General features: G+C 39.5%; 3 protein-coding genes across 10 annotated transcripts in view; 1 reads left to right on the forward strand and 2 right to left on the reverse strand.

Moving 5' to 3' along the window:
- LOC115224915 (unconventional myosin-XVIIIa) overlaps positions 1–5732 on the reverse strand; it is a 324165-nt gene extending 318433 nt beyond the window's left edge. For all 3 annotated transcript variants that reach the window (XM_036513802.1, XM_029795876.2, XM_036513801.1), the window contains exon 1: positions 4106–5732. In XM_036513802.1, the coding sequence (XP_036369695.1) occupies positions 4106–4661 (556 nt within the window). In that variant the 5' untranslated portion in view covers positions 4662–5732. The remainder of the gene's footprint in view (positions 1–4105) is intronic.
- Positions 1–27888, reverse strand: part of LOC118768051 — a 108138-nt gene that overhangs the window by 45707 nt on the left and 34543 nt on the right. The gene's annotated exons all lie outside the window — the stretch shown is intronic.
- Positions 6337–27501, forward strand: LOC115224702 (CST complex subunit STN1-like). Of its 6 annotated transcripts, none has more exons than XM_036513808.1 (10): positions 6337–6750; positions 14794–14971; positions 17319–17414; positions 18785–18844; positions 20227–20373; positions 21467–21618; positions 22845–22952; positions 24080–24181; positions 26462–26537; positions 27284–27501. In XM_036513808.1, exons 1-10 carry the CDS (start codon positions 6631–6633, stop codon positions 27436–27438), a joined length of 1194 nt encoding a protein of 397 aa, XP_036369701.1. In that variant the 5' UTR covers positions 6337–6630; the 3' UTR covers positions 27439–27501. The 6 variants fall into 6 exon arrangements, with proteins under 6 accessions (XP_036369701.1, XP_036369702.1, XP_036369700.1 ...); XM_036513807.1 differs by having other exon boundaries at positions 6338–6750; positions 21464–21618; XM_036513811.1 differs by lacking the exon at positions 6337–6750 and adding an exon at positions 11713–11951 and having other exon boundaries at positions 21464–21618.

Here is a 27888-nt window from a genome sequence, read left to right on the forward strand (position 1 = left end):
TCTCCTGCAATTCTTCTGGATGGTTTCCTTGTTTAAGTTGGTGAATGCTGCCATAATCCTTCATCTTTGGTGTTACAAAGAATTTTTTGTGGTCTCTCGCTCCACTGCGCTCCACACATAATAATGAAGGGGGTTGTAGTTCGGGGAGTTAGGTGGCCAGATGTTATGGGTGATGTGATTGCAGGAATTGTCTGACAGCCATGACTGGGTTCTCCTGCTAGTGTGACATGGTGCAGAGTCCTGTTGCCAGACATAGGGTCTTCCAGCAGCCAACCTCTTGACCTAGAGCAGCAATATCACCTCCAGGCATTTGATGTAGGCCTCCGTATTGAGTCTGAGGCAGCGTGGGAAGATGAATGGAGGCATAATGTCACCATCACTAGTGATCAATCCAAATACCATGATGTTGACTGGATGTTTGATCTTTATAAACTCTCGGTACATGTTTTGAGGACATGGCAAACCAACGGTTGTTCTGTGTGTTCACCATCTTTTTGTAATGGAGATTCAGACATGAATGCCAAGCAGTACAGCATGTCATTTCCAAATTTCTGGTAGAGTGAATTGTGTCATGGTGCTGTTTTACTCACTGGCTGTGCCCAACTGACCCTACTATACTGTGTAGTCAGCAAAATCAAAAACAAACAATGCACAAGCGCGAAATCAAAATTATAAAATGGTGACAATTTACCCATCGCACCCAGTATATAAGTACTAATGGAGATTGAGAGAAATCTGAAATGCACCCATGATAAAGCAGCCTATGCTATAGAAAATATAAAATCAAACCTGAAAGTTTGCCAAAATAAACTGTATTAGTGTGTTACAGGGTAGGGCCACTCCTCCAAAAAGATGGCTCCCTCAAGGGAAACCCATTGAGGATATGTGAAACACTGGATGAATAATTCAAAACTGTTTTTATCCCACCTTTATGACATTTGCAAGTCAGTAAACCTACAAATTTCTTTTACCACTACAGATGTAAAAAGTGAGGCAGTAACAACTGATTACACCAATATAAAAGATGTAATACTAGCCATAGACAAGGGAAGCCTGAAGTCAACAACTAGCCCTGGTAGTTTCCTAGCAATACTTCTAAAACCATGTAAATGAACCCTAGTAAAACCACTGCAGTCTCTCTTCTAGTTTCTTCGCAAGTTGCAAATTTCCAGGTATTTGAAGGAACGAATATGCCCTAATCATGAAGGAGATGGCAGAGTGGGTGCCAAAAACTATGGGCCTATCTCTCTAACATCGTATATCAGCAAAGTCATGAAACAGATAGTATGTAGGAAACTAATTGCATTCCTTGAAGAAAATGACTTGCTGACTGACCCCCAGTGTGGTTTCTGACCAGGTAGAAGCTGTTTGACACAACTCTTACTACACTGTTAGTGAATGCCACTCAAATGTAGACATGATATATCTCAACTTTGCGAAAGCTTTTGATTAAGTCAATCATAAAATGAAACATCACAAACTGCAGGAGTGGCTGTGTGGTGAGTAGCTTGCTTACCAACCACGTGGTTCCGGGTTCAGTCCCACTACGTGGCACCTTGGGTAAGTGTCTTCTGCTATAGCCTCGGGCCGACCAAAGCCTTGTGAGTAGATTTGGTAGACAGAAACTGAAAGAAGCCCATCATATATATGTATATATATATATTATATATATATATATATATATACATATATGTATGTATATGTTTGTGCCCCCAACATCGCTTGACAACCGATGCTGGTGTGTTTACGTCCCAGTAACTATAGGCCTGTCGCTCTAACCTCGTATATCAGCAAAGTCATGGAACAGATAGTATGCAGGAAACTAATTGCATTCCTTGAAGGAAATGACTTGCTGACTGACACCCAGTATGGTTTCTGACCAGGTAGAAAACTAGGAGAGTAGCTACATGACTTTCTAAAAGATGGAAATCAGGTAGTGGTAATGAATGGGGGCCCACTCCAAGGAAACACAAATAGAGAGTGGTGTCCTACAGGGCACTGTCTTCGGGCCAATACTCAGACATGCAACTACTGAACTCAGATATACCCTCATCCACACAGAGAGCCACCCTCACAAACTATGCAGATGAAACAAAAGTGTCACAGGTGACATAAAATCCTAGAGATGACATGCACCTGCAATATGTGTTAGGTGCAATATACAAGTCGGCAGGGGCAGCATCCGTTTGTCTCGAGAGACGATGGTGTAGCTCGGAAAAAGTGGTGGGTTTATCTGCACTTCCTGGTGTGGCTGTGCTGGAGTGTCCTCTCCAGTCCCCTTCCTGTTGAGCTACAAGGCCCAGGCAGGTTTGTATGAGGGATCAGCTGTTTCCCATGCAGTTTGATCCCCCCCCTCTCCACGCAGCTGGTCGCTCAAGGGAGCGACAGGTTGATACAGCTTGGTACCAGATGCGTCGCAGGAGTTGCCGGTGATGACGTGTTGTGTCAGGCCGCCTTAGGGACTCCAGCTCCGGATTTTCTGTTGGGGTTTACTCCCTTAGCCTTCCCCAGGAAGGGGTCTTGCCGCAAATATACAAGTAGGCTGACGATAATAATATGCAGTTTAATGCAAAAAAAAAGTTTCAAACCCTAGGCTATCAACAAAGTTAAATACAATGCAGAGATAAATACACTGGACCTGGAGGGGTCAAGAGTTCCAGAATCAACATCAGTGTTTAACCCTTTAGCATTTAAACCGACCATATCCGGCCCAAATATTATACCGGTTTTATGTTTTAAACTAGCCAGATCTGACTTTGCACACTTATCCTACAATGTCATTCTAAGAATAAGCAATCACATCCTCAAAATTTCAATGCTACGATGTCATTGCATGATTAATTCAAAACAATTTGATTACATAAGCATTACATTCGACAGAATAATCTGAATACTAAAGAGTTAACCTGGACATTGACATGAGTCATGATGCAGTCTTCCATTTGCATATTACTAAGCTGGCAATGAAATGCAGGTGGCTGACCAAATGGATCCTAAGAACTTTCAGAAAAAATAAGTGAGCAAGAAATCAGGATGATCCTCTGCAGGGTATTTGTCCTAAGCTGTCTTGATTATTGCTCCCAACTGTGGCCACAACAAAGTGTGAAATTAATAGTGGAACTTGAAGCATTTCATCTGTGGGAGTGGGTGGTTGGCTGGGCCCAGCAATGCACTCATCAATGCTTTCATTCTTTGGAACACAAAGAAGATAGCATTACTCTTTACTCTTTTACTTGTTTCAGTCATGTGACTGCGGCCATGCTGGAGCACCGCCTTTTAGTCGAGCAAATCGACCCCAGGACTTATTCTTTCTAAGCCTAGTACTTATTCTATCGGTCTTTTTTGTCGAACCGCTAAGTTACGGGGACGTAAACACACCAGCATCGGTTGTCAAGCGATGTTGGGAGTGAGGGGACAAACACAGACACACACACACATATATATACGACGGGCTTCTTTCAGTTTCCGTCTATCAAATCCACTAACAAGGCTTTGGTCGGCCCGAGCATATAGCAGAAGACACTTGCCCAAGATGCCATGCAGTGGGACTGATCCCGGAACCATGTGGTTGGTAAGCTAGCTACTTACCACACAGCCACTCCCGCGCCCATAGTGCTAATTAGCTACTATGAAAGACTGAAGAGGTCAAAACATTACTCCCTGGAACAAAGGCAGGAAAGATACGCAATATACTTCTGGAAGATCCTGAAAGAACTCATCCCAAACTTTGGCACTGAAAGTTATAACAGAGTACCTAAAATACCTTCCTTGCCGTCAAAATATAGGATCAGGTACTGCAATAGCGTGGAAGATTAAATATCCTCCTGAAAGAGTTGTGAAACTTAACATGGTGTTGTAGATATCTTCAAAATGAAACTGGATCTCCTACTGTCAAGGAGTCCCATATGAGCCAACTCTACAGCAGGAAGTGGGAATAAGCGCAACAGCATGAATGTCCCTCATTCACCAAATGCCAACAATCAAGTTAGCTACTGTGACAAATGTGTACAAAAGATTGGTTACAAATATCAAAACAAAACAGTTCTCAATCGATGTAAACACGAGAAAAATGTAGAATGAGAGAAACATTTTTTGACTTGCATACCTTGAGTTTTAGCCGAAGAGTTTGGTATTGTTGAGGACGGAGGAACTGCTGTCTCGGAGTTGGCATTAACTAAGCTGGATTGCGATTCATTCAATTTAGTATTCCTTTGAAGTGTTGTAGAATCATCGATGTCGCCTGTAACCTTGAGACTTGGTACTCCAGATCCATAGTTGGAAGTTCCTTTTAAAATACTTTTAGGTTTTGGCCGGAGTGGAGGTGGTACCGTCGGCCTGGGAGTAGAAAACGAATTGATTTTTTTTATGGTGACCATACTGTCCGCAGATGAAGCATCAGTGGAAGTGGGTAGTTGGCTGGGCCCAGCCATGCCCTCGTCGATACTCTCACTCTTTGGAACATTATAACTACCGCTTCTCTTGAATAGCTTGGTAGTCTCTTTTTCACTGTGGCGCCTAAACAGCCCTTTCTTTACTTCGTCCAACTTGTTCAGTTCATCTTCGGTCAAAACCGACTGTTCTTTACCTTTCTCTTTCTTTTTCTGTTCCTTCTTCTCCTTCTCTTTCTTTTTGTCTTTCTCTTTCTTTCGGAAACTGAACATGATCAGTTGTTAATAATGTTCAACCTATCACCGAATATCTAAATCCAGAAATGTTAGCGGCCGCAGCCTTCGTCGTTGTTGCGCAAACCCAGTCGGTTGTTACAGTTTAAACAAAGTATCTCCAGCGCGTATCAAACGTAATAAAAAAACTGAGACGGGTAGGTTTGAAAGAACCAACCACAAAGTGTCACCGTCCCTTTTGTCACTACTGCTCTCCGAGTTGCGAGTGTGTTTGTCTGTGATGTGTGTATGTATGCGTGTGACGATTGTGTGTGTGCAAACATGTGTGTAGATTTTAAAAAATTGCTTTGGACCGTCGTAAGAGGAAAACAGCCGAAGTGATGCGAGAAAAGTATTCTTGCCCGATTTAGGAAAGTTGTCAGTGGTCAGGGAGTTTCTATTCAAACAATTAGAACGCTAACTTAATATACACGAGATAATGGAAGCATTACTGTCTGCGAACAAAACAATATTGTTCGAATGTTATATATATATAAATATATATATAAACACAAAGTTAGATAATTTGTCTACGGACGTCAGAAGTACAACAGACAATTACACGTTTATCAAGAAGTACTCATCCAAAAATATAAAAGAAAAAAAAAAGACAATGGGACCTTTCGGAGACACTTCATATCAGACGGCCAGTGTTCGCAAGAGATATACAAATAACAAAAATGTTGCAATTCAATCGGTTTGTTCGTAGTTTTAAGTCACTGACCAGAAGCACATGTATGATGAGAAAATATATTTCCAGTTGTAAAAAGTGTCCTTTTTTTTTTCAACTGCAGCATTTAACAAAAATCCCTTTCACTCTCCTTCGTTGAGCTTCGAAGAACAAATCTACAAAACAACAAATGTTAGACTTCCTAAGTTTCACCACCACCATTACCACTACAAAAACTGATAAGACCACCTCTACTACCACTACAGCTAAGAAAATAATCACTGCTACTACTACTACTGACACTGCTAATAATACTAATAGTATTACTTATATTACTATTAATACTACAACTACCACTATTACAACTACAAAACAGGAGGGAGGGGTTGTACTTTGCTAGGATTGGTGTTGGCGGGGATGATAAGATAAAAGTAATTAGTGTGTCGCGTGTGTAACAGTTAGTGCGCGCGCCTTCTTACGTTTGGCTATGTGCAAGTGTGTAGGTGGCAGTGGTAGAGGGAGAAAGAGTGCGATAGAGCAGACGGGGAAAGTGAACCTTTGACGCGGGTAATAGAGATAAGAGAGGTACTGTTGGTTGTGCGCGGCAACGCTTTCTTCTGCTGGTTGTGAAAGGAAACACCAAATAAACAAACGTGAGTCTGAGGCGAGGCTAGAATCTGCTTCTTAATCCTATAACATGGCTGACAACTATCCGGGCACCTGCCAAACAAATACTTCCGCATCGTACATCGTAGACGAACTTAGAGAGCTAACCAAGGTGTAACAACTTGGACGAAATGCACATCGATAGAGACGAGATGTTTTTTTTGCCATTCATATCATATCTAAGTACGCTTCCATGATTAATATAAACACGAGGTCGGTTCAACAATTGTATATCCAAACTTATTTGTAACTGTTATCAAAAAACACACCGTCACACATCAGGTTGTATTCATACACCATAGCAAGGGAGGTCACTCTGTCCTCTCACCTGGTAAAGTTACGTCACATTTCGTAACGAGTGGTCAATCACAGCAGACAAATCGTTCGATTGTAAGGAGAGAGAGAAGAAGGAATGTGTCTGTGTGTCAGCTGTGATCTTGCACTTATCCATACACGTCCCTTTATCAATATTACAGCGAACGTCAGAAATAGTTAGAAAAAATATATGTTCATTCTTCTGCAACACCTTGGTATTATAACGCCGCAAAGTTGAGTAGCAGCAGTTTGTTTATCTGTCTACTGAGTCGGTTATATTTCACTGTTTATCTATTCACTAATTATCTGTCTAATCATATGTTTATATATATACATACTATATATTGGCGATTATATTTCTTATATATGTATCAGCCGACTCATTTGGCCGTCTCTCTAACTTTATCAAGAGAAACAGTAGAATCCTCGGAAGCCAATGCTCGCACAAACTAATTCTTCACTTTGTAAACCACACCCTCTCTTCTAATCTGCTTACTGTTCTTCCATTGCCTTTTGGTCTGTTTATCTTTTTTCCTTGGACTCTCTGTATTAACGCAGACGTACAGAAAGCCAACAGTGCTTTATAGTATCTTCATTTGATATCTCTGACTTCAAATCCATCTGAGTCGATTGTTATTTCCGATGAATAATAAATAAATATTTATGTTAATCAAGTATTCTCACTGATAGTTTTTAGTGCTCCTCGACATTTTACAATCATATCTATTTCAAACATGGTTATTTATAAAGGTGTGTGTTAGCTGTTGATGTTAATACTGTGTATTTGTAGTAAAACAGCAGAATCCGTGGAAACTAGTGTTATTCTGCATCATCGAATGTATGTGTGTGACGACAGTGATATCAAAATTAAAATATATCATTCGTGGGCTATATAATGTTTACTCCTGTTGTTAATTCACATCTCTCGTGTATCTCAGAACTGAGATTATCCCTCTTTCACTTTTCCTTCTCTATCGCTTGTACATTAAACACAAATCTGGACAGAGGCCAAAGATGGAGTTTTTTATGTGGTCGCTCGACCTACAATAAATTGCAACCAAATCCCCCACCTGCCTACACCATTTTCGAAAGGTAAAGACGCATTGATTAACGTAGTGCTATATATGTAACATACTTTACTGAGAGAAGGATAAAGTGATTATAGCTGGATCGGTTTTTGATCATAGGTCTGCTGAAGCAAAGCTAACCCGGAGATAAACAAACCACACGAACCTTAGAAAATACCTGCAATGCAGATGACACGACAACCCTGTCTGATTCACTACAGAATTCCTATACTCACCTAGTCACACACAAATGAAGTCACATATCAACTCATGAATATTAATATTTTCTTTTTCCTTTCGTTCTTCCTGAATCAATAAAAAAAAATGTACCAGTAATATCCTAGTGACCATTATTATAAAAGAAAGAAAATAACAAAATCATCGTCGCCATCATCATCATTATTAGAGTGATGGGTTGATAGATGCTTTAGCGTTCTGGACAAAATTCTTTACAAGGATTGTTCCCGCTTTTTTACCTTCTGAGTCGATGCCCTGCAAAAATCAACCTTGCTTTTCATCATTTCAGCGTTGATAGAATATTTTATATATATTGATAACGTAAAGCTGTTTTGTTTTAATATTCATCGATTTTATGGCTAACATAAATAATTAACACTTGAGTGAGTTAAAATTTTTAAAAAATGATTTGGAGTGAATAGAAAAGAAAGTGTTGAAAGACAAAAGGTATTAAGGTATTTGACAAAAAAGAAAAAAATTCCATAATTAATTTGGTACACCAATATCCAATATTCCTTTCTTCTATAGGCACAAGGCCTGACATTTTGGGGCGGTGGGTGAGTTGATTACATCGACCCCAGTGTTCAATTGGTACTTATTTTATCAACCCCAGAAAGAATGAAAGGCAAAGTCGACCTTGGCGGAATTTGAACTCAGAATGTAAAGACAGACGAAATACCTATTTTTTTACTACCCACAAGGGGCTACACACAGAAGGGACAAACGGATTAAGTCGATTACATCGACCCCCAGTGTGTAACTGGTACTTAGTTTATCGACCCCGAAAGGATGAAAGGTAAAGTCGACCCGGCGGATTTTGAACTCAGAACTTAACGGCAAATGAAATACTGCTAAGCATTTTGCCTGGTATGCTAATGATTCTGCCAGCTCACCACCTTACACCAATATTTAATATTGCCAGCATTTTTGAAAAGTTTCCAATATTTTATCACTGAATTCAGATTTTTTTTAGTTTTACAGAAACACCCAATAAAATTTTGGCAGCTCAGGTATTCAGATGTTAAATTTCTGCCAGCTCACCACTGAGTGCACACATAGGATTGCTTATAGATAATGTGGGAAAACCCTTTGGCTTGGCTCTTCATCACATGTAAAAGATGTGATGACCATTAGATTCATATATTGATATAAGATCCATGGTTATGAACATGTATAATACGGTATTCAGATTAATATAATCATATATATTCTACTTTTCATCAGTGGGAATATTCCATATATAGTTATTCTTGTTTTATTCACATGATTTTTAGTCTATCATGTGTCAAGAAAGAGCTTCAAGGATTCATATATTCAATATAAATTCAAAAACACTTCCATGCTTCCTGAGATTTGCCAACAATACACCTGATTTTCTCCCCTCCATACACACACAAGCATGTATATGACTCATACACTATTCAGTTTCCAGACATTTGTACACAGAATCCACCACCTAAATCTTTAGGGAAGGAAGGTGAGATAGATAAGCAGATGGAAGAGTGGCAGAATGAACATTGTTGTCTATATCCAATATTGGTTGAGAAGAAGTAGACCAAGTCCTAGGTAAAGTAACAAAGTGATCTAACAAAATGAACTTCGTGGTTAAATGTGACAAATCACAGTTTTATGTGTATCAATACTATTATAAATTTAAACTTTGTATTAGGACTAGTTTTTTCATCTTCCTGTTCAAAGAACATCAGACTACCAGGGCCTTCTAGTCGTCTCTGTCAAGTGCCCAATTCCAAGTTTTCTTCAGATACCCTAACTTCCTTGGGCCCTGCAGAGACCACTGGAGACACTGGTTTAGAGGTTGGGTGGGATACATTTTCATCACATGCCATTTCATCCTCCTGCTATCCACCAACTAACTTAACAACAATCTTCTTAGTATTTCCAGGCTGGTAATAGAGTCTCTGTATGAAAAGTGGTGCTAGAGGCCATGACTCACAGCCACAGAGAAGATCAAAGCAGACAATGCTTGACATCAGTTGGATTTCGATCTTTACACTGATGTAAACTTTCTAGATTCTTCTTAATTTGAGAAAGGCATTGTTAGCTTTGCTAATTCTTATATTAACTTCTTCCTATCTCCATTACAGCTGATCTTACTGCCAAAGTATGTGATGTCTTTGCATTCTTCCAGATGTTCACCTACATGGATCAACTACTTAAAAAAAAAGACCAAAAAAATGCTAGGGGCATTCAAAGTTACCCCAACTGCAGAACGGGGCGCCACTGCATGGTGCCAAAGATTTCAACATCACCATCAAAATACAGGACCAGATACTGCAACAGCTTGGGTTTCAGGGGACCACAGCTCTTCAATATCCTTCCTAAATGCCTGAGAGACCTGCATGGTGTGGATGTGGGTTTCTTTAAAACTAAACTGGATCTCTTCATGTCGGGGGTCCCAGATGAACCTACCTCTCGGCAGGAAACACAGATGCAGGCAGCGGCATCGAACTCCCTTGTTGATCAAGTGCCACGTATCAGAGGTGGTTTCACATACTAGTGTAGCTCATTCAACGGTGGTGCCCAGCATGGCCGCAGCCTTCGGGCTGAAACAGTTTTAAGGATTAAGGATTTTAAGGGGCAACTATTTTTACGCCAAGGTGACTAAATATTGGGACAAAACAGATAATACATATGTGTGTGTGAGTGAGCTCATATAGTAAACAATGCATCTCCATTGGTTTCGATAATGAGGATTAAGTTGTTCAATCAGCTGAGTGACCACCTCATTGAATTAGCATATAAAAAGCTGGGCATTCTCCATGAAAGACAATCCACATTTCTTGTAAGCTTTGAATGTTTTTCAAGTTTCCATTTGATGTTATAGTCTGCAGCCTTATCTTTCAACTAGTATATATGTTTGACCAGTGTAGCCATGTTCTGTCTCTCAAAGTGTTTGAAGTATGCAGTGTGGTTGTATAGGTTTTCCTTAAAGGGACCACTGGCTCGCCTCGTGGCTTTTGAAAGCGCGTGGCAATCCAAGGGACATAACTCTGGAAAACTTTGGGTTCAACCGATGCCAGTATGAAAAACGGACGTTAAGTGATGATAAGGCGTAAGGGGAACTCCAAAGGGGAAAATGCCAGTCATTACATCTACGTTGGACTCAAACATTTAATGCAAGGTACTGCCATTCATGAGAGCAGTGAGCGTAAAGTTCTAGAAGGCTCCGACTAAAACAAATTCTTCACGATAATTTTTCCTCCTTTCATCTATTCTGAGATTCACCTTTACTTACAAACTTTGACCCTCGTTCACTTTATTTTCCCGTCCAATTATCTCATAGCTTCGTCTTATTCTTTCTTCTCCTCTTGCCCACTTTTTATTCCCCTCCACCCCATACAAACAGGCATACATATAATACTTCTTTGCGGCATACTAGATTCTTCCCTCTGACTTCTGAATTCGTAAGGCCAATCCAAGGGACATAACTCTGGAAAGCAGTTACCTCAGGTTCTCCAATACTTTTTAATTATAAACAGAAACAACGGGGGAAGGGAAAACGAATTGAAAATGTGTTTATGGGGAGAAAATATTGAAAAACATCAGTAGGGGCTATTTTGGTATGCGATCTACTCTTTTCATTGTGATCTACAAGAAAAGTTATACTCATGAAGAACAAAGAAAACAACGATAAACTTAGTAAAGTTGTTTTAAATTTACTTCGTTCTTATTTCTTTTTAATAATAAATGTATAAAATTTATAAAAAATTTAATAGGCGTAGGAGTGGCTTAGCAAACTCGTGGTTCCGGGTTCAGTCCCACTGCGTGGCACCTTGGGCAGGTGACTTCTACTATAGCCTCGGGCCGACCAAACCCTTGTGAGTGGATTTGGTAGATCCTGCGGTATAGATACACACGTGACTTTGTTTACATTTCTGAAGATAACAAAAACCCTTTTCTCCCACCCCTAACACAAACCCTAATCCTATCCCTAACCCCCCATATATAAAAAAAAAAGCACTTTCTTGAAATGTATCCCGTACTTATACCGAAGTTACGCCTGTGCTAGAAAGAACATCCAAATTTCCTTTAAATCACAGACCTTTTCGTGTGAAAATATTTACAAAAATTCCATGTGCGTAGTGCAAAAAAGAAATTACCCACAGTCGGTCCGAAGGGGACTAAAGTGAAAAAAAAATTATAAACTTTCAAACATTTTTTTTCTGTTTTCATAAAATAGATACCACCCATCCTTTCGAAAGCCGGGCAGAGAAAAAAAATGGGAAAATCCTCAGCAAAACAGAGAAAATTCAACTTATGTAGGTGTCTTGTACCGAAACTCCGCTGAATAAGTTATTCTTACATGAAAAACTGGTAAAGGAGTGACAAGAAACTATTTTGATGATATATTCGTATAACCCATGCTAGCATGGGGGTAAAAAGAGAAAAAAAAAACCAAACGACGAACAAATATAAAGACGTGTGCGTCTGCTAACGTAGCGGGATGTTCTTTACATCAGGTTCTATTTATCAGTTTACACCGTGGAGTCTCATTGCTTGGCGCCACATTCAATATTATGTTGTCAATACGGAATATAATTCGTGAGAGAAGGACGTTGAATTTGATGGTTAAGAGAGAGTTAACGTTGTTTCAAAGGGAGATGTTATTAAACAGTGGGAGTTGAAGTATATTTGTAAGTATGTCTTAGTTATTCTTTTAGTAGCAACATACATATATGTGCACGTTTTTTTAGCCTGCCAACCGTGATCGAGCAGACTTTGGTATTTATGTCTGTTTGTGGATCAATTGGAAGTTGAAATATCAACACTGTTCAGGGCAAAGTCCAGACAGAGGCACTCCCTCATTTCTTTTTTCTTTTGGGCGTAACTTCGGTATAAGTACCGGAAGTACCGGATACATTTCAAGAAAGTGGGTTTTTTATATATATATATGGGGGGTTAGGGTTAGGGTTGGGAGAAAAGGGTTTCTGTTATCTTCAGAAATGTAAACAAAGTCACGTGTGTACCTATACCGAAGGATCGCTTTTGGCGATCTTTCGGTACGAGATACATAGCTGTCACGTGGGTTTATTTACATTTCTGAAGAAAAAGGAAACCGTTCCCCCACCCCTAACCCTACATATATATATATAAAAAAAAAGAAATTGGCGTAACTTCCAGAAGTACTGGATACATTTCAAGAAAGTGTTTTTTTTAAATATATATATGGGGGGTTAGGGGTGGGAGAAAAGGGTTTCTGTTATCTTCAGAAAGGTAAACAAAGCCACTTCCGGTACCCTACGTATACCGAAGGGTCGCCAAGAAATTTTACGGAAAGTGACGATCTTCTTGACATGTAAACAAATACACGTGATATAAAGGGTACTCGTATCGAAAGAATGCCCTGTCTCTTTATACACATTGATATGTTTATCGAACACTTTATAATCGTAATGTATGCCGTGAAAAGTATTTTAATAAAATTTTAATAAAAATAAAAACACAATTTCCGGTGATCTTTCGTTTTAACTCGAAATAATGTAAACTTTGAATTGGGAAGAGAAAGCTAATGGGTTGTGCGTACGTGCTTGTTCCTCAGTGTGTGTGTGTGTGTGTGCGTGCGTGCGTATTCTTGTTTGTTTCTCTGTGTGTTATTTCTACATTCCACAACATATAAATACAAAATACAAAAAAAAAAACAGAATAGACACACATACAGAAGAAAAAGCACGCACAACCCATTGGCTTTCTCTTCCCAACTGACAATTGACAAGACGTGGTCGCGGAAATCACCGAATTCAATGTTTACATTATTTCGAGTTAAAACGAAAGATCGCCCAAGGGAGAAACTCGGATCTTGTAAATTTTCCGAAGTCCTCTCCCCACTCCCTTGGAACAGATTTTCCCCATAAATTTCTTTATAATCGTCATGTATACCGTTTGAAAGGTATATCTATAAAATTTCGGTGAAAAAAAAACCCATTTTCCTAAACGTTATGAGGGAAAAACTCGGATCTCGTGAATTTTCCGAAGTCCTGTTCCCACCGTTATAACATTAGATAACATTATACGTAATGATACCAGTGGTACCTGCCCCAGATATGGAAACAAAAACTGGAATAGGATACAAAGAACTTGTGACAAAGCAAACGGCGAACACGTGATATAAAACCAACAAATATCAATGAGTGATATATTATTTTGCTTGGAAATAGGTAAAGGCTAGCAACAAGAAGAGCATGACAGAAGAAAATCTGCCTCTGTCCGATCCATGCAAGCATGGAGAAGTGGACCTTAAAATGATGATAAATTCTATATCACTTGTCCAATACACGTGGACATATTTACAAAGTCAGAAAACAGCACAGCTCCCATAACTTTAGGAAACATTTTTTCACGCTGAGAGTTGCATGGAACAAACTGTTGTTAGTTGTCGGAGCACTGCATCCTTCAAAACTTCCATGCTTTCTGAGATTCGCCAACACTACACCTGATTTTCTCCCCTCCATACACACACAAGCTTGTATCTGACTCATACATTGTTCGCTTTCCAGACATTTGTACATTACTGCATACACCTTATACGCACTTTCTGGCAAGTTGTGGTGCCCCTGAGCACTGTATACAATAATTTCATTATCTCTCTATATATAAACGGCAGTTTGTCTGTCTGTGTGTCTGTCAGGTTGTACCCTCACCCTGACCACGGCTTTCAACTGATTCTGATGAAACTTGACACACACATAGCCCAATGTCATAATTCAAAACTAACGTAGCGAAAAGTTTGAAAAGTTCCCCCAGTTCTGAAAAAAATCGATAAATTCGACATGGGGTCGAGAATCTAAGCTTTTTATTTGCAACACATTTTCTGTTGTAGTTTTCGCAACTTGCAATCGATTTTCACCAAACTCATTGTGAAGCTTAATGTTACCCTAAGAAACTTAATTCTGACGTTAGTTTTCCATGCAATACCTTACCATCAGAAAAAATCGATAAAATCATGCCATTTTGGGAAATCGCGTTCAAATTCAAGATGATATATTTTCGACAATATCTTTCACAAATTGGCAGGAATTTTTTTTAAATTCACAGCGAGCATCATGTCTGCTCCAGAGGCTCTTACATACCCGGGCAATGCCGGGCTATGCTGCTAGTCGTTATTATATCCTGCTTCATTCATTAATTCATTCATTCATTTTTCCATTCTATATTATAGAATAAACACTTCTTTTGGTTATTACTGTTACCTACAGTCATGATTAATTCTGAATCAGAAGATACGGACTTGGTATTTTATGATGAAAATCTCTGTGGATTGGACCCCTTGTTTCATGTACATTGCAAACTGTTCATTGTTGATGTCCTGAATCTTTCACCTTACCCAACACTTCCAGGTAGGTGATACACCCTATATTTGTTTCTTTACTACCCACAAGGGGCTAAACATAGAGGGGACAAACAAGGACAGACAAACGGATTAAGTCGATTACATTGAACCCAGTGCGTAACTGGTACTTAATTTATCGACCCCGAAAGGATGAAAGGCAAAGTCGACCTCAGTGGAGTTTGAACTCAGAACGTAACGGCAGACGAAATACGGCTACGCATTTCGCCCGGCGTGCTAACGGTTCTGCCAGCTCACCGCCTCAACACCCTATATTACAACCATTTCACTCTTTGTTTTGTAACCAGCACTTCCAAGTGGGTGACATACCCTGATTCATTTCAATTCTTCACTTTATAGTTTTTGTTGGTAGTGTTGATTAGATGCTAATCCAGCAGACCTATGATCAAAGACGTTCCAACCATGACATCTCTTTTAATCAGACATAATATATCCAGTGTATCCTTTTCTTAAGATGTGAAGTTTTAGTGATAAGTTAAGTTAAGTTAAGTTAATATTTTGACTCAAAAAGCAAAAGCAAGGCCATGTAGGGGTACATGGAGTTATGTACAGGGGGTGGGGTCATACAAAGAGTTCAGACCATTTCTGGTCAAGGAATACATAATCTAACCTGTCCTTTCCTAAGATATAAAGTATGATTTAAGGAAGTCTGATTGTTATTTCTAGCAGTGATCCAATCACCTACTCTTTGTTAGAGGTAGTGTTAGCTGTGCTCAAAACCTGATGGAGAGGAATAGGGGATGGTGTGAATGAAAGGTTTGATAAACTAATTAACCTATAATACACTTTATGAAGCTGAAATCTTCACAAATGACCCCAATCACTCCATCTTTCTTTTACACATGTCACTCTGCTTTTAATTTAATTTTTATTGGCTCAAAAAACAAAAGCAAGGCCATGTAGGGGGACAGGGAGGGTGTTCATACAAAGAGTTCAGGCCATTTCTGGTCAAGAGAGACTTTGAATTGAGCAGTCATCGGTATCTTCACTATCTCGTTCGGCAGCTTATTCCACGGATCCGCAACCCAGACGGAGAAAGCCCCCTCTCCTTCGATTGAGATGAAATCGTCGCAGATAGAGCTTTTCGGAGTGACCCCGCAGCCCACGCTCTGGAGCAGGAGTGAAGAACAGCTCTTTCAAGAGGTTACACTTTCCGCTTATGATGTTCTGAGCGAGAATGAGATCACCACGGCGTCATCGTTTTTCTAGAGAATAAAGGTCAAGCATCTTCAGCCTTTCTTCATAAGACAAATGCTTGAGAACAAGAACCATGCGGGTAGCCAGCTTCTGGACTCTTTCGAGATGATGTATGTCTTTGAGGAGATAAGTAGTAGAGGCTTGAATCCCGTACTCCAATATGGGTCTCACCAGCGTAACATAGAGCGGTAGGAATATGGCTGCTGTGAGCATTCCGAATGACCGTCGATGTTTGTCTACTGTTTCTAGCAGGTCGAGTAACCCTGTTTAAGCCTCTCTTCTCACGCTATCCATTTATTTACTTTCCCCAGATGGAGTCTTTATGGCTTAACCTCAGCAATGGTTGCAAAACTATCTCTAACGTGGCTCAGTCATATATTACAATTTAATCTCATTCCTTCCATGTCACTGCTCTCCATTCCAACAGTTCTGTCATAGTACTGCACTACTATGTAGTCCACTCCCTCTCCTCCATTCCTACAGCCCTGTCATAGAACAGTACTATGTGGTCCTTGCCCTCTTCTATTTCACTTATTTTTACATCCTTCACATAGTACTTTGCTACTTTTCTGGATCTTTACCTTTTGACCGACAGATTTAGAAAATAATTTTTTGTAACTAAACACTTTCAAACTTCGGACACTGGTAGAATGTGTCATATAAAACATCTTTTACTCTTAGTATTTTTGAGAAAAACTTATATTTACGAAGTACAACGGCAGTAATTTTATTCAGCTGAATACACGTCATTGATTGGTTGAAGTTACCGAAATATGAGAACTTTAAGGTGAAATTACTTTGTAAATATAAGTTTTTCTCAAAAATGCTAAGAGTAAAAGATGTTTTATATGACACATTCTACCAGTGTCCGAAGTTGGAAAGTGTTTAGTTACAAAAAGTTATTTTTTAAATCCGTAGGTCAAAAGGTAAAGATCCCTATTTTAACTATTTTGTACCACACTTCATGATGGCTAATTGAATGAATAGACAGGTAGTTAGATAGATGGTCTGACAGATTGTCAAGCAGAGAGTCACTGACAAACAGAGGCAGACACAGATGCAAACAAACAGAAATAGATGAACTGTTAAACAGATACTGAGGTACAATAAAATGACTGAAAAATATCTTTTATTTACAGGAGCTTATTGTTATAAAAACCATCCTATATTCAAAGTTGATATCATGGGAATAATTGCAAGTTGCCAAGAAAAACAAAAAAACTTTATACTCGGAGGTAAACTATTTATTCTGTAATTATTTGACACTTCTTTGACTTTACTGTCAGACATAAAATATCTATTTTGGTCATATTCTGTCCTTGGGCCCAAATGCACTTGTGTCAGTGCTGCGTAAACGCACTCCTGCCTGTGCAGTTTGGATGCGTTCATGATGGTGGCATGAAAAATGTACCCAGCACACTCTAAAGTGGTTGGTGGTCAGAAGGGCATCCAGCAATAGAAACTATGCCAAAACACAGCTAGAGTCTGGATAGCTCCCTGGTTGGCCAGTTCCGGTCAAACCGTCCACTCCATGCCAGTATGGAAAGCAGACATTAAACAATGATGATAATGATTTATTATTTGGTATTACTCTTTTATTTGTTTCAGTCATTTGACTGCAGCCATGCTCCAGCTTTTAGTCAAGCAAATCGACCCCAGGACTTATTCTTTGTAAGCCTAGTACTTATTCTATCGGTCTCTTTTGCCAAACCACTAAGTTACAGGGACGTGAACACTCCAGCATCAGTTGTCAAGCGATGTTGGGGGGACAAACACTCACATATATACATATATAGGACGGGCTTCTTTCAGTTTCCGTCTACCAAATCTACTCACAAGGCTTTGGTTGGCCCGAGGTTATAGTAGAAGACACTTGCCCAAGGTGCCACACAGTGGGACTGAACCCGGAACCATGTGGTTGGTAAGCAAGCTACTTACCACACAGCCACTCCTGCGAAATTTTTGTTGCACCAACTGCAATTTCTTTTTATTTAAACAAATGAGATGCAGTGGAATAGCATCAATGATCAGGTCACAGTTGATGCAACAACAATTTTAACATCAAATAATAAAAGTAAATTAATAGTTATCGCCATACTAATATGGCAATCTTATAAATATAAGACTAAAGCTGTCGATGATTAGCTCCAAGAGGCCATCGCCTCAAGCTAGCTATTTGACACACAATCTGCGTCCATTATAGACTTTCGAACAGGGGAGGTCAGCCGCTTCATACTGCTAGTCAGACAGCTGCAGACACGTTTCAGGGTAGTTGCCCTTTATCAATGCAGCGTAGTCACACCCAGCAGGTGTCGCTACTGACTGTCCCTGTTCGAAGAATCTATTTACCTAGTTTTAGTGGAATACATCCACTTGTTTTCAATAATAGAAATATTAAAATTACTAAGACTTAGTAATTTTAATAATTTCTATTAATAAAAGTAAAGTTAACAGTCTATATGTGTTTTTGAATGGCTAAGTTACAGGAACGTAAACACTCCACGCTATTTGTTTTAGTTTCAACATACTGTCTCAGATTAAATTACTTGCTTGGGAAGTACACCTCTGCAATTTATTTGTATTTTTGTTTAAACATTTAATATAGTTGATGATGGTACTGGTATAATATCTTGCTGTGTTTGGAAGGAAAAAGTGGAAACTGGAGGTAAGTTGGTTTGTTTGCAACTTTGATTTTAACATTTTTAGCAGTTACAGCTCCTATATGTAGGTCTGCCTCTGTTTCTGGCTAACTGAGATATAGTTAACTGTTGCCCTTGTTTAGGCTTTTAGGCTTGGGTCAGCCCTGATCAAGCAGACATAGGGAAATAAGATATTCCAGCCATGAACGTCCTGTTTTTGTTTTTTTTTCCTGTGTGTAAGGAACCCAGGAACACATAATCTAACCTATCCTTTCCTAAGATATAAGGTATGATTTAAGGAAGTTTGGTTGTTATTTCTAGCAGTGATCCAATTACCTACTCTTTGTTAGTGGTAGTGTTAGCTGAGCTTAAAACCTGATGGAGAGGAATAGTGGATGGTGTGAATGAAAGGTTTGATAAACTAATTAACCCATAATACACTTTATGAAGCTGAAATCTTCACAAATGACTCCAATCACTCCATCTTTCTTTTACACATGTCACTCTGCTTTTAATTTAATTTTTATTGGCTCAAAAAACAAAAGCAAGGCCATGTAGGGGGACAGGGAGGGTGTTCATGCAAAGAGTTCAGGCCATTTCTGGTCAAGAGAGACTTTGAATTGAGCGGTCGTCGGCATCTTCACTATCTCATCCGGCAGCTTATTCCACAGATCTGCAACCCGGACGGAGAAAGCCCCTCTCCTTCGATTGAGATGAAATCGTCGTAGATAGAGCTTTTCTGAGTGACCCCGCAGCCCACGCTCTGGAGCAGGAGTGAAGAACAGCTCTTTCAAGAGGTTACGCTTTCCGCTTATGATGTTGTGAGCGAGAATGAGATCACCACGGCGTCGTTGTTTTTCGAGAGAATAAAGGTCAAGCATCTTCAGCCTTTCTTCATAAGACAAATGCTTTAGTTAACACTCTTGTTACACAACACTAAATACTTGGCTATAAATCATTTAAACTCTAACCTTACTAAAGTATAACTTGAGAGAGACATTTGGGAGACTTAGTTTTGTCTCTTGTACAATCCAGTGTGAAGTTCAGCAATATGTTCAGCACTACAGGGTGGTGTATTGGCAGAATTTCTAGAAGGTGGCGAGCTGGCAGAGACGTTAACACGCCGGGCAATATGCTTAGTGGTATTTTGCCTGCCGCTACGTTCTGAGTTCAAATTCCGCCGAGGTCAACTTTGCCTTTCATCCTTTCGGGATCGATTAAATAAGTACCAGTTACGCACTGGGGTTCGATATAATCGACTTCATCTGTTTGTTTGTCCCATCTGTGTTTAGCCCCTTGTGGGCAATAAAGAAATAAGAATTTCTAAAGCATTAGATGAACTGCCTTCCTGGGTTTGAACTCTGGATGCTACCATATCAAGTAAACAAGGTTTATCTTATATTTTCAGACAATGACTTCAGGAGTTTTCTTCCAGAAAGTTTACGCTTGAAAACACATACGTTGCATCCAGAGTTTAGTCTTGGAGAAATGGTTCACATTCGAGGAAAAATAAAGTCTTACAAAGGTGTCAATGAAATAATGATAAACTACATCAGTATCCTTTTTCAAAAGTCTTTCAATTTTCTTCTTTTACTGTTTGCGGATCTTTTCAGTTTGAACGGCAGTTTTTTTTTATAACTTCCACGTAACTAAAAGATTTTAAACTTTGTATACTGGTAGAATGTGTTTATAAAACATTTTTTTCTCTTGGCTCTATTGAGAAAATTCTATAGTTTGTAAGATATTTGCTGGGTTTTTTTTCAATTTCTGCAATTTCAACCAATCGGTGACGTCCATTGATTTAAAAAACATTCTGTGCCGTATGAATATGTCCCTTGTTTAAGAAACAGATTGGGTTTATTTACATCTGTGAAGAGAAAAAGATACCCTTCCCCCCACCCCTAACCCTAAAACAGACTGAAATGCAATAGATCGATACTAGGGTCATAATTATGGGTGACAATTTCATATGACACCGCTAGAAAAAACTGCCGTTCAAACCGAAGAGATCCGTGTTTGCAGTCATTCAGATTTTTTTTTTTTTTTAGTATTGATCTCCTCTTCACTACATATTTAGTTTGGTAATTACTGAATGGATAAATTACTCGTTAATAGAGAAGAGACACAATTTGATGCACTGGTCTATTCTAACACAAGCATACACACACACATTTGTCTATCTGCCTAATGGATACTGGAGGAAAAGCAGAGTACATTGATGTTAATGCAGAAAAAGAGTACATGGAGATTAGGGCATGAGAGGTAAGTTACATTAACATTGGGGGCAGGTGCATAGGGTATGATGTAAGGAGTGGCCAGTTTAGGTAGACTGACTTTAGTGGGTGTTGCGGTACATGGATATTAGTTGGGTATTACAATACTGGGAGATTATTGGGAAAGTAAAGTACAGGTACATTAGGTGTAGGTTTACAGGGTATATATGGAGGTGGACAGTTATGTTACACTGGTGGGGTACTAAGTACATAGACATGAAGGGTGAATTAGATGTGTATTAGGAGGAAAGTAAGAGACTTAGACATTAGGGGTCAGTTTGGGCAAAAGAGTGTGCTAGGTTATAGTTTCTTCTGTATCATGTTACATTTAGTTTTGAAAAACTGAAGCAAGTTCCTTAACTCTTGTCCCACCAGCACCAGTATCCAGTGTTTCTGCTGAACTCACTCATATGTTACAGAGTCCATATTTGTACAAGACTGTCTACGACCAAACATTAGTATTGGCATCTGAAGTTCAGAAGTTGCAGCTGGAAGCAAATGAGATAAGAACCGGATTGAAACCATTGGTAACCATTTAGATGTTATTTATGTGTAGAATGACTTCTGCACAAACTGGAATGGTTTAGAACTGTGTTACCCAAAGTGGGTGATACTGACCCCCTGGGGAGTCGGGTGGTAAGATCCTGCAGGGTGTTGAAGAAAATTGGAGTGATGGATGGCAATGCCCCACTTCTATTTTTCAATGGTACACTCAAGTTTTGAAATATTGTGTAAAAATCAATCTGAAAGAAGTTGCCCTTCCTAACGCCAACCACTCCGAGAGTGTAGTGGGTGCTTTTATGTGCCACCGGCACGAGGGCCAGTTAGGCGGTACTGGCAACAGCCACGCTCAAATGGTGCATTTTATGTGCCACCTGCACAGGAGCCAGTCTAGCGGCTCTGGCAACGCCCTCGCTTGAATGTTTTTTCATGTGCCTCCAGCACAAGTGCCAATAAGGCAATGCAGGTAACAATCACACTCGAAAGGTGCTTTTTATGTGCCACTGGTACGGAAGCCAGTTTGTTGCTCTGGCAACGATCACGCTCGGATGGTACTCTTAGTGCTCCACTAGCACGGATGCCAGTCATCGAATTTGGTTTCAATTTCGATTTCACTTGCCTCAACAGGTCTTCACAAGCAAAGTTTAGTGACCAATGAAGGAAAGGTACGCATTATATAAGTGGGCTGGTTACACCCCTGGCATAGGCCACGAAGTTATGGTCTCACTTGGCTTGACGAGTATTCTCAAGCACAGCATATTTCCAAAGGTCCCGGTCACTAGTCATTGCCTCGGTGAGGCCTAATATTCGAGGGTCATGCTTCACAACCTTATCCCAGGTCTTCCTGGGTCTACATCTTCCACAGATTCCCTCAACCACTAGAGCGTGGCACTTTTTCACACAGCTATCCACATCCATTCTCGCCACATGGCCATACCAGTGCAGTCGTTTCTCTTGCACACCACATTTGATGCTTCTTAGGTCCAACTTTTCTCTCAGGGTACTTACACTCTGTCGAGTATGCACACTGACATAGTTTATCTAGAACTACATTATCTAATGTGTCGGTCCCCATTTTCATGGTAAAGTGTTATTTGAAGGATATTTTACTGTTATTTTTAGCCGGGCAGGAGGCTATATTAGAGTCTCTAGTGTTGGTTCACCAGAAACAATGGAACAAATTGATTACCATCACACATCAAAATAGAAACTCCTTTATTATGTATTGTGTTAAGTGTTGTTGTTATTCCAGGAGAATGTTATGAGAGAACTACTGGCCAAGATAACAGTGTTTAATATTGAAACTATCAAAGAACATGACATTATGCACAGAATCCAAGATAGTCTTGGTGTTCATGAGGTATGCCATAATCATCTTCACCATCCTTATCACTATCATCATCATCACCATCTTTGCCATTATTGTTTTTACATCTGTTTTTTTCTATGCTGATATCGCTTGGATGAGACTTACTGAGAGAATTTTTTAGTCATTTGACTGTGGCCATGCTGGAGCACCGCTTTTAGTCGAGCAAATCAACCCCGCTGAACTGCTAAGTGATGGGGATGTAAACACATCAGCATCGGTTGTCAAGTCATGTTGGGGGGGACAAGCACAGACACACAAACATATACACACACACACATATACGACGGGCTTCTGTCTACCAAATTCACTCACAAGGCTTTGGTCAGCCCAAAGCTATAGTAGAAGACACTTGCCCAAGGTGCCACGCTGTGGGACTGAACCCAGAACCATGTGGTTCGTAAGCAAGCTATTTACCCCACAGCCACTCCTACGCCTATATAACCTTTCTTCATTAACCCTCACTTGTTTACCAACTAATGTTCTACAGGAGTTGCAATGTTTACAGAGGACAAACAAATATTGGAAATGGGAAGTCACTCATGCGTTAGGAAGGGCATCCACTGTAGAAACTCTGCTAGATCAGATTGGAGCTTGGTGCAGCCATCTGGTTCCAGGTTCCAATCTTGATCTGGCAGGATTGGCCAGATCGATAATGGTTTCAAATTTTGGCACAGGGACACCAATGGGGAGGGATAAGTTGATTACATTGACTTCAGTGTTCAACTGGTTCTTATTTTAATGACTCCAAAAAGATGAAAGGCTAAGTCAACTTTAGCAGAATTTGAACTCAGAATGTAAAGTCAGCTGAAATACCGCTAAGTATTTTGTCCAGTGTGAATGAGAAGTGTTAACTAATTACTTTTATGTTACCAAATTTAATTCTTTAAAGTAAGTTATTTTGTTGTCTCTTCCTATGACCTTTTCTCTTTGCTTTCAAGATTGGTGGGAGGAATTTTTCATGTCAGAGACCTGGTTTCAGGAAAGCTTGCACCATTCCTCGCTTATGATGACAGTGTTAAACCAGACAATAAAGTTAACCATTCGAGGAATACAAAATTACTCATAATTCTGCTCTACCTAACACTGTATGGATGTTGCTCTTTTATTGTCTTTTCCAGTCCTTGGAATACGTGGAGAGTATGTTGAACAAAGTCTTAAAACAAATGGAACACCAAGGCTTAATATGTTCTCGTTCTGATCTTGGAAATTCAACATATGAGGTATGTTTCATCATTCTACTCTAAGTGGCTGCTGCTTCTTTTTCTGACAAGTGAGACTTTATCTTCATTTTTCATTTATTTATATTTTCTTTAGATTCTCCTTTGTTCAACTGTTACCACCAATAACCCAGACAACTGCAATGAAAGATCTTCCGTTAAACCAAGATTTATTATTCTTTGGTTCCTCAGTGTTCTTAGATTCTATACCACCAGTGATATGTGTGTCGTTAGTAAATTTCACAAGAAATGATGTTTCTAATCATTATAATTCCCAAATTCCCCAGTCTTGACCACCGTACTTATAATAATCGTGGCAGCTAGAAGGACAGACATACTGCAGCAGAGTTTGTACCTAAATAGGTCAGCTCCTGTCCAGTTGAACTTCGCCTGACATGGCTGAGGTCGTAGGTCAAAGGGAGATGACCAATCACTTTTTGACAGGACAAAAAAAACCTTTTTTCGCACCTGTTGATCATGGTGGTTTGGACGACCTAGAACTCTTAGATTTGGTTTTGAATCTAGGCTTGGAGAAGGAAGTGTCAATTTTTACATATTTATCATCCTACAAAGATCCATTGACTTTATGGTTCTGTGTATCATCATCATCATCATTTAATGCCCATCTTCCATGCTGGTATGATTTGGTTGATTCAACAGGATCCAGTGAGTGGGAGGGCTGCATTCTGCTCAAATGTCTGCTTTGACATTTTACAGAGTAATTTTTCTTTTTTGTGTCGTATCAATGAACTGGTGAGGTCACCATGTAACTCACACGACTAAGGTCCTCCTTAAACTGAGTGTGGCTATAGTAGAGAGGGGAGTGACTTTATGCTACAGGTTGAAAAGTGAAAGCAGTGGTTCCCAAAGTGGATGGAACTACCCCATGGGGCTGGTGGAAAGATCCAGGAGGGTGTTGAAGAAAAGTGAGGTGATAATTGGGTGGCCAAAAGGGGGCAATGGATGTAAAAACAACTAAATAATGGATTAAGTCGATTATATCGACCCCAGTGCGTAACTGGTACTTATTTAATCGACCCTGAAAGGATGAAAGGCAAAGTCGACCTCAGCGGAATTTGAACTCAGAATGTAATGGCAGACAAAATACCACTAAGCATTTCGCCCAGTGTGCTAACGTTTCTGCCAGCTCGCCGGCTTTGGTTGGCCCAGGGCTATAGTAGAAGACACTTGCCCAAGATGCCATGCAGTGGGACTGACTATGTGGTTGGGAAGCAAACTTCTTTACTACATAGCCACACCTGCTTCCTTCTGTTTATTGTCGGATGTTTGCATTACATAAATTCTGCATCACCTCAGCTCTGTCTTCATTGAGTTATTTAGATGAGATGAAGTTACCAAATTGTTTCTGCAAAAGATATTGTTTTGTCTGGAAAATTTTTCTCAACACTGACTGGAGTGGAGTCCTGTCCTATGGATACTTATAATTCTCATCTAGTGTATAATACAACATTGACTAAAGTGTGGGCCCAGTCCCATGGATATTTGAAATTCTCATTTAATGTATAACACAAAATCAACTAGAGTGAGGGCCCAGTCCTATGAATATTTGAAATTCTCATTTAATGTATAACACAAAATCAACTAGAGTGAGGGCCCAGTCCTATGAATATTTGAAATTCTCATTTAATGTATAACACAAAATCAACTAGAGTGAGGGCCCAGTCCTATGAATATTTGAAATTCTCATTTAATGTATAACACAAAATCAACTAGAGTGAGGGCCCAGTCCTATGAATATTTGAAATTCTCATTTAATGTATAACACAAAATCAACTAGAGTGAGGGCCCAGTCCTATGAATATTTGAAATTCTCATTTAATGTATAACACAAAATCAACTAGAGTGAGGGCCCAGTCCTATGAATATTTGAAATTCTCATTTAATGTATAACACAAAATCAACTAGAGTGAGGGCCTAGTCCTATGGATATTTGAAATTCTTATCTAAAGTATAATACATCAGTGTCTTGAGTGAGAGCCCTATGACATGGAGACTTGTGGTTCTCGTCCAGTGTACAATACAATAGTGACTAGAATGAGTGCCCAGTCCCATGAAATACTTGGAATTCTCATCTAGAGTATAATACTATCTTGACTGCAGTGTTAGCCTAGTTATAAGCATGATATTAATTTTCATCTACTGCATAATTCAAAATCAATTAGAGTAAAGGCCCTGTCCTATAGATACTTGCGGTTCATGAAAGAAATAGATTTCATATTGGTTGACTTTGTGAATTAATTTTGATATTTTTGCCTCTTGCAGTCATTATTGAACCCCAAAGCTGATCTGAAATTATTAATTATGGATATTATCAAGAAAGAAGTATATAATGGCAATGGTAAGTTGTTTTTTTTTTGTTGGGGTGAGTGGTGGAATCATTAGAGTATCTGCTGTTTGGCCATTTGGTATTTGTTCTGAGTTCAAATCATGCCAAGTTCAACTTTGTCTTTCATTGTTCCAGTGTCATAAGGAAATCACTGTGACTGACCAGGCTATCAGATGTTGCTACACATCGCTGGTCACAATGTGCTTCACATTATTTTAGCCTTCAAATGATGCCACCCTGTTGGCTAAGCGAGCAGGCCAACAGAAGAAAGAGTGAGAGAAAGTTGTGGCGAAAGAGTACAGCAGGGATCGCCACCACCCCCTGCCAGAACCTCGTGGAGCTTCAGGTGTTTTCGCTCAATAAACTCTCACAATGCCCAGTCTGGGAATCGAAACCGCAACCCTACAACCACGAGTCTGCTGCCCTAACCACTGGGCCATTGTGCCTCCACCATTGCACCATAAGGAAATACTAGTCATTAAATCAACAGTTTCCTTTCCTAAATTTGAGCCCTTATGACTTTGTAAGAAATTATTAATTTGTTTTTAATCTACATGTTTGATACAATCGCTTGCTGGGTCAGAGCCAACACCCTCAGGCAAGTGAAGGGAACACATACGCTATTGAAACCGGGCCCATGAGCCTGGCTAGGCTTTAAAAGGGTGCAAGAAGAAGAAGATGTAGTTAGTAATTGAAAGCACCATATTCTCTTGTGAATTATCTCCTTACCTTTAATTTTTTTTTTTTTTTCCCTATAGAGTATGGGTGTTCATTGATGACTCTGAGAAGTTCCCTGGAGAAGACAAGTCAGTATACTGACATATCAGATGTCGCTGTTAACTGGTGTCTTGACCAACTGGAAACCAGTAGCAGCATTATTAAAATCACAAACACTTGTTTTATGCCCTCTTAACATTTTCATAGAATTATAAGTCATTAAAGTTATTATGTATGTTTTAATAAAAATGATCATTTTTCTAAACTGTTTGGCCTCATTTATAAATGAAAGTTCAGACATGGCTGTGTGGTTAAGGAAATTATTTTACAACCGTGTAGTTTTGGGTTCCATCTCACTGCGTGGCACCTTAGGCAAGTGTTTTCTGTCTATAGCTTCAGGCTGACCAGAAGCTCATTGTGTGTGTACACACATGTAAGTACATAAATACAAAACAAGGTGGAAAAAATAGTACTCTCTCTTTTTCCTCTCTTTTACTTGTTTCAGTCATTTGACTGTGGCCATGCTGGAGAACTGCCTCTAGTCATGCAAATTGACCCCATGACTTGTTCTTTGTAAACCTAGTACTTATTCTATCGGCCTCTTTTGCTGAACCGCTAAGTTATGGGGACGTAAACACACCAGCAT

This window comes from Octopus sinensis, linkage group LG26, assembly GCF_006345805.1.
Source record: "Octopus sinensis linkage group LG26, ASM634580v1, whole genome shotgun sequence".
NCBI lineage: Eukaryota > Metazoa > Mollusca > Cephalopoda > Octopoda > Octopodidae > Octopus > Octopus sinensis.

Coding starts and splice junctions, on each gene's coding strand:
- LOC115224702 (XM_036513807.1), top strand. CDS start 6,631: ATGTTTATATATATACATACTATATATTGGCGATTATATTTCTTATAT. Junction 17,415..18,784: donor AAAAAACTTTATACTCGGAG/GTAAACTATTTA, acceptor CATTTAATATAG/TTGATGATGGTACTGGTATA. Junction 22,953..24,079: donor ATAGTCTTGGTGTTCATGAG/GTATGCCATAAT, acceptor TGTCTTTTCCAG/TCCTTGGAATACGTGGAGAG.